The sequence below is a fragment of the Helianthus annuus genome, chromosome 8 (genome assembly GCF_002127325.2).
Source record: "Helianthus annuus cultivar XRQ/B chromosome 8, HanXRQr2.0-SUNRISE, whole genome shotgun sequence".
NCBI lineage: Eukaryota > Viridiplantae > Streptophyta > Magnoliopsida > Asterales > Asteraceae > Helianthus > Helianthus annuus.
Window position 1 is genome coordinate 93,210,139 of NC_035440.2, and position 10,066 is coordinate 93,220,204.

At 35.1% G+C, this 10,066-nt stretch overlaps 1 protein-coding gene across 1 annotated transcript; it reads left to right on the forward strand.

Moving 5' to 3' along the window:
• Positions 1-1,557: 1,557 nt before the first annotated feature.
• On the forward strand, positions 1,558-2,434 carry LOC110870362 (zinc finger CCCH domain-containing protein 1-like). The gene is made up of 3 exons (XM_022119549.1): positions 1,558-1,784; positions 1,871-2,155; positions 2,242-2,434. Exons 1-3 carry the CDS (start codon positions 1,558-1,560, stop codon positions 2,432-2,434), a joined length of 705 nt encoding a protein of 234 aa, XP_021975241.1.
• Positions 2,435-10,066: the final 7,632 nt, after the last annotated feature.

Below are 10,066 nucleotides of genomic sequence, written 5' to 3' on the forward strand. Positions count from 1 at the left end.
TTATCATCATCGACGCCTCAAAAAAAAATATAGAAACCCAACAAACATAAAAAACAAAGGGTATCTCGGAAAAAAAAAACGGGGTTTGGCTCAGATTATCCGATAATCAAGAGGCTGCAAAAAGTGGGGTTGCAGGATCAAAAACCCTACCCTCCGCCGTCCTTGCCGCGCCATCGTCATCAAAATCTACGTTTTTTTTTTGCATCATCGCCACCCCGTCGATCGTATCAAAACCCACAGATTTAAATATCACAATAACATCATTCAAACCCAGATTCAAACATTAACAACATTCAAGCCCAGATTCAACAGAATCAAGCCCAGAAAGTCAAACCCCCAAGAACACCCATCAGATTCAAAAAAAACCCAGAAAAATCAAACCCACAGAAGGAACATGAACATCATTCAAACAAACACATGAACATGAACATCATTCAAACAAAAACCCAGCAAAAGGAAAATTGAACATCAATCAAACCCCATATTCAACAGATTCAAACCCACAAGATTCAAAAAGATTCAACGGAATCAAACCCACAAGATTCAAACCCACAAAGACAAAACCCACCAGATTCAAACCCATATTCAAAAAAACAGAACATCAAAAACAAACCATGAACATCATCGTAAAAACAAACCATCAACAAAAACACTTACCAAACTCACCGGTCTCCCCACAAACCACCACCGCCTTCCGACATCGGCACTCCACCGCCGCCATCAAACACCCACCACCACCGACATCGGCACTCCACCACCGCCGGAGATAACAACACATGTCCCATCGTTCACCGTCAAAGTCGTGAAAAACCCAAAGTCGAGAGAGAGAGAGAAAGAGATGAGAGAAATGGAGAGAGATAAGCCGGCGAAGGGTTACCGGTGCCGTCGTCGCCGCTCACGGCGGTGGCAGCCGGTGGATTTCAGCAGCGGGAGCGGCGGGTGGCGGTGGATTTCAGCAAAAGGATCCGACGAGGTGGCGGGTTCATCCTCACCATCGATCGTGATGATCATCATCTGCATTTAGGATGAAGGGTGGCTTTCTAAATTGTGGAGAGAGACCCAAGTAATGGGTTTTAAAAAATGAATGGTGCCTTTCAAAATTGTGGAAAGAGAAAAGGAAAATCTGACGACTATAAAGGTGGGGAGAGAGAAGCCTGCAACAATTAAATGTGGAGAGAAGTTGAAAATGACATTTATGAGGAAATGACCAAACTACCCTTTTAAGTGTCAAAATCTAATTGGCTGAGAGTGGTTCTTACGGTTCTTACAACTGGAGGTGGTTCTTATTTTAGCGGCTCCCTATATATATATATATATATATATATATATATATATATATATATATATATATATATATATATATATATATATATATATATAGTAAATAATGTTTTTGGCCTCTGTGGTTATACCGCTTTTACTATATTAGCCCAAAATAAGAATTTTTAACATATGTGCCCTCATGGTCTCTATAACTAACTATTTTGGCCCCTAAGTCTAACCAAACCCCAAACTCGTGTTAATTTATTCTCACATGACAGACACATGATGTCTAAAATGGTAAATTCCCCTCCCCCCTGTTATGAAGAAATTACCTCCTTCCACTCTATTGATATCGATAACCCTCACCCTCCAGCCACCCTATCGACGGACGTCCGTCTAATCAACGACGGTTCAATCGACGGTATTAAATCACCCGCCGCCACAAAGATCCAAAACCCTAACTTCAAATCAACCAAAATGGCTAAAAAAACCAGAACAATCACCACCAAAAACCGAACAAGGTATGTCGTTACCCTAATTTTCAGCTTATTGCATAATTAAATCTGATTATTTGTTAATAAGTTTTTGATTTTCCCAACTTATGTAGTGTGCAACGAAAACCCTTAAAGAACAAAAACATACGAAAAAGACCTCGTAATGAACAAGATGATGATTCAACAACCGAACAAGAAGCGGAACCTTCAGTTATAATCAACAAGAAAAAACAAATTACACCGGATAATAAACTCCACTTTGCAACAGCACCATCAAAACGTTCAACAGATGACCAACAGCATCCAGTTGCAGCAGACATAAAAGCAACAATATTCCAATTTGATTCATCAAAAGAAATTCATGGGTATACGGATTATAAAGCGGGGTTTAGGCGAGAGTAGACGATTGCTAAGGAGAAAGCGGTTGGGTCGCATGGGCCATTGAGGGGCGTGTATTAAGGTTTTGACGAGGTTTGATTAATAGCCGGACATTTGTAAGGATTGTAAGGAGACCGAGTATTGTGGGTACGGTGATTCGTGGGGATTATAAGTCGGGGTGGCAGATGGAGAAGGAGTGGGATGAAGCTGAGAAAGCGAGGAAGAGAAAATTGGCGGTGAAAGGATATAATGATGATGAGAAGGATGGACTTCCGTTCGCTTGTTTTATCTACAAATAGCCGTTTGTTGATCCAGTTGTGACGAAGTGCAAGTATGATCCCCTGTTGAGAAGAAATTACCATTCAGATTTAATCTGAATCTGAATGGCAGATTTGGGTGTTTTCTTGGAGAAGATGATGGGGGGAGAGGATATTACCATTTTAGACATCATGTGCCTATCATGTGATAATTAGTTAACCAGATTTTGGGGTTTGGTTAGACTTAGGGGCCAAAATAGTTAGTTATAGAGACCATGGGGGCACATATATTAAAATTTGGACTAATATAGTAAAAGTGATATAACAAGGGGCCAAAAACGTAATTTAATCTCTCTCTCTCTCTCTCTATAAATATATATATATATATATATATATATATATATATATATAAAATTAGTTTTAAAATTATTTTATAAAAAATCTGATTTTAATATTTTTATAAAGTAAATAATAATGACAAGATAAGTTACTTATTATATAAAATATTAATAACACAAATTCTTATAAAATAAAGTGATTGTAATATCCGGAATATTTTATAATTATAACGAACATTTAATGTCAAATTAATTTATTAGTTTCTTTGGTCGATATAAATTTGTCTAATATTTTGTTTTTATAAACAAGTACTTACATATACATAAAAAATACTTTTTAGTTTGAGTAGTTTTAAAACGTTCGTTTGAATTATATATAATTATAAAAATATTTCGGATATTACAATAACTTTACTTTATAAGAATTTGTGTTTGATTTATATTTTCTATAAAAAGTAATTTATCTTGTCATTATTATTTACTTTATAAAAATATTAAATTTAGATTTTTTTTGTAAAGTAAATCTAAAACTAATTTTTTATATATATAAATATATAACTATTAACAAATAAAAATATTTTTGCACAAATCAACATTTATATTATAAATAATATTTTTGCACAAATCAACTTTTATTTTATAAAAGACCATAGTAGCCTCACATGCAAAGCATGTGAGGTAACTTAACTGAGTTTTTGGACGATATTATTTGTAAAGGTTATAGAATGTAACAAAACATGAACAAAAATGTTGGGTTTGGCTGATTTCATAGTAAAAGGTAAGAAGTGTAGTTTAGGTATAACATAAAGGTTGATTTGTTCAATTTTGTCTATAACAAATGAACACAAACTCATGATCGTATGGTTTAATTGGTTTTCTTATTTCTGAGTTTTTATTACTTTTAATATAAGGGCGTTTTAGTTATTTTATAAACATTAACATGAGTAGGGCGAGCAAATGGTACCGGTTTGTACGCACCGGTATTTGAAGGTAGAAACAGGTAAACCCCGGTCTCGTACCATTCCAATACCGAAATCGTCAAATGTCGTTACTGATTCAGTAGCGGTATGTATCGGTATTTCATATAAACAGAGAATCTTCTTAAATACGCAACAAAAGTTAAAGAGACTAGTGTTATCTCGAAATTTCATATACGAAGCAAGATCCAAGATTAAAACTTCATATTTGAAGCAAACATCCATGATCAAATTAAGATTGGAGACAAATTTTATGAATCACTTAGGAAAATTTCTAGATGTAAACTATCATTAAAGTTTTTATATTATCTTCACATAAAAAAGATAAAAAATATATATATATAACTTTAGTTTAGGCTAAAAGAAATATCTTCAATTAGAAAACTTGGATGTTATATATGTGGTGTATATGAAAAGGCAGGCAGGTACCCATCAATGCGAAGGAAGATGTCAAAGTAAATCATTAATGTTTAATTTCAAATGGGACGCAAAAACTCGAAAATTCAATTTTATTTAAATTATAATTCTAATTTTTATAATTTTTATAATTTTTATTATTATTTGAATTAACAACAAATTATTGTAGTTTCAATTATACAAGTCACGATGAATAGTGTTAAGAATTTTTTATATATTAAAAATGGATCTGGTGTTGTTATCATACCAAATCGAATTGGAACCGACGATGTATAGTGATTTACATTTTTTTGTATTCAAAAGTCAAAACAACATATTTTTTTATCTCGTTAATTATATTTATATGAGAGCTGATAACATTAATAAAACATATTTTGTACTGTAAACTATACAAGTATCGATATGTGACGAATTTAATCAATTTCGACCGAATAACATTGGTACTGATATCGGCAATATCAGAAAGCGGTATTCATTTTTATGGCCTTTGGTTGATGCAAAAGCAATATCCTTTTGAGCATATCGCGACTTTATTTTTTAGTTTTCTCTTTTAGTTACAAAAGTGAGTGTCAGTATCGAACCGAACCGATACCAACTGAGTTACCACCACATAGCGCGGGAGAAAACCCACTAGTTGAAATTAATATGAACTAGTTGGATTTCCACGCTTCGCGGTGGGCCTTCAGTCGACATCGACTTAGTTCGTTAAACTATAGGTATGGTACATGCACTCCGTATAACTACCAATAGATATACGCCTAAAAGGATATCGACACGTGTTTTACATTAATCAAAACTACAGAAACAAATGTCACATGTTCTTCGGTCGGGCATTGGTTCGGCCAGTGTTACTCACTAAAGCATACGGTAGTAGGGTACTAAATAACTCTATTACCAATACAACGATATTCAAAATTTATTGGACATTATTTTCTATTACTAAAAAAAGAAAAGGGTAAACAGGTCACTTAAAAAATCTAAACCATAGTGTAACTTTGATGACATGCATGTTTGTGCTTTGATCATTTGTACATTAGTATTTACAACTCGGTTTTAACTTTATGTCTATTCATATATAAAAATAAATATATCACAATGACATACATCGAATTTTATTAAACATCTTATCTTAGTAGTTATAAAAGGAAATATAATATATTTATAAGAAATCATGTTATGAAAATGTTATAAAATATTAAAGAATAGTAAAGAAAAGCTACACCTACACCTACATAGGATATTTATATAATGAAAGTTTAGTTGTTAATAGTTTCTTAATTTCACTTTAATAAATAATAAGTTTTTTTTATAATATTAATTGACACATGTGCAAGTAATACAATTCAAATTGTACTTTAGCTTTGATCTTTTGTATTTTACTCTTGAAAATTTCTAGATCATGCGAGAACCACCTCTTATTGCGAGAACCGCGAGAATCAATGTGAACACAACAAAAAATGCCTAAAAATAGATAAAAATCACACAAATTTTTTTTAATATTTTTTATATAAAAATCGCTACTTTTCACAGCCAAAGGGGGTGGGGGAGGGGGGTTTAGGTTTTTTGGTGGGGGGGGGGGTGGGTTAGGTTTTTTTTAGGTTTTTTTAGCTATTTTAGGTTGTGTTCACATTGGTTCTTGCGGTTCTCACAATAAGGGTGGTTCTCGCATCAGCCCCTCCATATATATATATATATAGGGAGAAGATCATGCGAGAACCACCTCTTATTGCGAGAACCGCGAGAACCAATGTAAACACAACCAAAAATGCCAAAAATAGCTAAAAATCACACAATTTTTTTTAATATTTTTTATATAAAAATCGCTACTTTTCGAAGCCAAAACAAATTTTTTTTTTGCCACTAAAAGTAGCGATTTAAGCATAAAAAATATTAAAAAAATTTAGATTTTTTTTTTGATTTTTTTAGATTTTTTTTAGATTCTTTTAGGTTTTTGGGGGTTTAGTTTTTAGCATTTTAGCTTGGGGGGGAGGGTGGGAGGGGGTTTAGGTTTTTGGGGGGTGGGGGAGGGGGGTTTAGGTTTTTTTTGGGGGGAGGGGGGGTTTAGGTTTTTTTTTAAGGTTTTTTGGGGGTTTTAGTTTTTAGCATTTAGCTTTGAGGGGGGGGGGGGTTAGGTTTTTTTTAAGGTTTTTTTTAGCTATTTTAGGTTGTGTTCACATTGGTTCTCAAGGTTCTCACAATAAGGGTGGTTCTCGCATGAGCCCCTCCCTATATATATATATATATATATATATATATATATATATATATATATATATATATATATATATATATATATATAGGACAAAGATCCGTTAGGAACCACCCTTTATTGCGAGAACCGCGAGAACCAGTGTGAACACAAACAGTAATAGCTAAAAAAATCTAAAAAACACCCAAAAATTTTTTTTTTTATTTTTTTACTATTTTTTATATAAAAATCGCTACTTTTAGTATCCAAAAAAAAAAAATTTTTTTTTTTAAATTTTTTTTTTAAAAAAAAAAAATTTTTTTTTGGCTACAAAAAGTAGCGATTTGAACATAAAAAATAGTAAAAAAATAAAAAAAAAATTTTAGATTTTTTTTGATTTTTTTTGATTTTTTAGGTTTTTTGGGGGTTTAGTTTTTAGCATTTTAGCTTGGGGGGGGGGGGGGTGGGGGGGTGGGGGGGTTTAGGTTTTTGGGTGGTGGGGGAGGGGGGTTTAGGTTTTTGTGGGGGGGGGGGGTGGGGGGGGGTTAGGTTTATTTTAGGTTTTTTGAGGGTTTTAGTTTTTAGCATTTAGCTTGGGGGGGGTAGGTTTTTTGGGGGGGTTAGGTTTTTTTTTTTGGGGGGGGGGGTGGGGGGTTTAGGTTTTTGGGGGGTGGGGGGGTGGGGGTTAGGTTTTTTTTAGGTTTTTTGAGGGTTTTAGTTTTTAGCATTTAGCTTGGGGGGGGGGGTTAGGTTTTTTTTGGGGGGGGGGGGGGGTTAGGTTTTTTTGGGGGGGGGGGGTGGGGGTTTAGGTTTTTGGGGGGTGGGGGGGTGGGGGTTAGGTTTTTTTTAGGGTTTTTTTAGGTTTTTTTAGCTATTTTAGCTTGTGTTCACATTGGTTCTCGCGGTTCTCGCAATAAAGGTGGTTCTCGCATGAACCTTACCCTATATATATATATATATGTATATATATATATATATATATATACGTATATATGTATATCTATATATATAGGTATATGTATATATATATATATATATTTATACGTATATATATATATATGTATATATATGTATATGTATATATATATATATATATATATATATATATATAGTGTGAGGTTCATTGGGAACACTAAAAAAGTGGGGAACCGACTCAAACGAACTCCGATTGGACTCATTCCAGTGGCGTTGGAACCGGCTCATCGAACCCTAACTAGGATCTTTTAACCCTAAACCCTAAATCATAACCCCTAAACCCTAAATATATTAGGGTTTGGCTTTTTGGGAAAGGGGAGAGTCCCCGATAAACTTTTATTAATGATGAAAACCAAAATTACAAACAAGTGATTTTGTCAAGCTAAGGCAACTCGCCAAAGCAACAAAACCACACAAAAAAACGAAACATACATCATCAAAACAAAAAAGATAACTAAGACTTGACACCCGACTTCATAAAGCGTGCCATTTCATCCGTCTCGGACGCCACCTCATCATCTTCATTCATTTTAGTCAACCCATCATAATATTTCCTCATGTTTTCGGACCACGAACTATATTCTTCCATCCTCGGGCGGGTGCACTAATTTTTTAACTTTTTCAAGGGTTTGGCATTTAGGGTTTAGCTTTAGGGTTTAGCCTTAAGGTTTAGCTTTAGGGTTTAGGGTTTAGCTATAGGGTTTAACTTTAGGGTTTAGCCTTTAGGGTTTAGCTTTTAGGGTCTATAGTTTAGATTTTACGGTTTAGCTTAGGTTTTAGCCTTATTTTTTAGCTTTAGGGTTTAGAGTTTAGGAGTTAGGATTTAGGGTTTAGGGTTAAGAGATCTTAGTTAGGGTTCGACGAGCTGGTCCAACGCCACTGGAATGAGTCCAATCGGAGTTCGATTGTGTCGGTTCCCCGCTGTTCCTCACTTTTTTAGTGTTCCCCAATGAACCTTCCCATATATATATAGGGGAAGGTTCAAATGAAAACCACTTTTTATTGTGAAAACTCGAAAACTAATTAAAAAATGCCAAAAAACATACAAATTTTTTTTAATTTTTTTTTGCAATCCAAAATTCGCAGGTTTTTTTATATAAAAAAAATTCAAAAAAAAAAATTTTTTTTTGTGTAGTTGATGTGCGTAAAGTGTGTTATGTTTTTAGATGTATATTTAACCCCTTTTTACACTTTTAGCCAAGTTTTAAATTTATAAAACACGATATTCACTAACACTAAACACACATATGGGCAAGTGCACCCATCGTGGACGTAGTATAGTGTTGGTAAGATACCGAGGTCGTCCAAGGACACAAGAGCTTTTAATACCGGTTTATCCTCAACGTCTAATCAAATCAAAAAGTGAGAAAAATGTTTTAAACTAAGAAAAATAAAAACTAACTAAATGCTGAAAATAAAAATAAAATAAAAACAGATAGACAAGATGAATCACTTGGATCCGACACGTGTGTTAGTATAACCTTTGATTATTTTCGCACTTTTGCACTTGTTTAAGAGATTATCTTAGTTATTGTAGTAGGCCCCTCTTTTGAAGGCGACGTTACCCTCAACCCAGTAGTTTGAGTCAGCAAGGATACAATCCTAAAGGGTCGGATTATTGAAAGATAATGAATTAAGTTATTAATGCAAATTATGGTAGGCCCCGCTTTTGGCGGTGACGTTACCCTCGGCTAAGTAGTCTGAGTCAGCAGGGATACAGTCCTAAATAGCCGGGTTATAGTATTAATAGTAGTTAACTTATGAGGGGGTCAAAGAGTTTGGATCCCCGCCATCCAATACCTATGGGCATTGAAGGAGATCCTACTAAATTTGACCCAGGTCCCAAGCAGAACCTCTAAACGCTGAACAAGGGCAAGACCCTTACCAAACCGTTCCCTTAACCCCCGACCAGGTAGCCAACATACCTCCATATAGACCGTGGAGATATGAATGGTGAAAATCTTTTATTTTATATAGACAGTAAAATAATGCCAAGACACCACGGACAAACGATAAGGAAAGATCACCTTCAACATAAGTAACTAGTTATTAATGTCATTAATACAAAACCAAATAAAAAGTGCAAAAGATTAAAAATAAAAAGTATTATACTAAACACTTGTCTTCACCAAGTGATGTAAGAGACTTAGGCAAACATGGCCTTGATTGTCAAGAACTCTTACGATCAATCTTGGATCCCGAGACGACTCACACACTCTACGATGGACAATGGATGATGGTGGTGGATGATGGTGTTATGGTGGTGGTGGGTGGTGGATGAAGTGTGAGAGAGGTGGTGTGCCAAGGGATGAGAGAGAATGAAGCCAAGCTCCTCTATTTATAGGCTGAACAGGAGGCTGGACACGGCCCCGTGTCCGCTGGACACGGCCCCGTGCCCGCCTGACACTCTCTCTCTTCATTAATTGTAATTGCGAATTACAATTAATGCGCCTGCTGTACTTTCACCACGCCCCCGTGCTCACTGGACACGGCCCCGTGGTGGGCAATGGAAGCTTCTACTGGTTTGTCTTTTATGCTGCTTCCTGGGCACGCCCCCGTGTTCGCTGGACACGGGGCGTGTTCAGACTCTGTTTCTTCTCCTTTGCCTTGGGAGGTGCCGTTGAGGGTCCGAGCAATCCACTTTTGTTCCTTTTTCTTGTATTTATGGTAGAATTAGTAGTCTTTTTGCTTCTTTTGTGATTTTGAGCTCATTTCATCCTGAAAATACAAAAGGAAGACAAAAACACTTTTTTTCCAACATTAGTACTTAAAAAGGGTT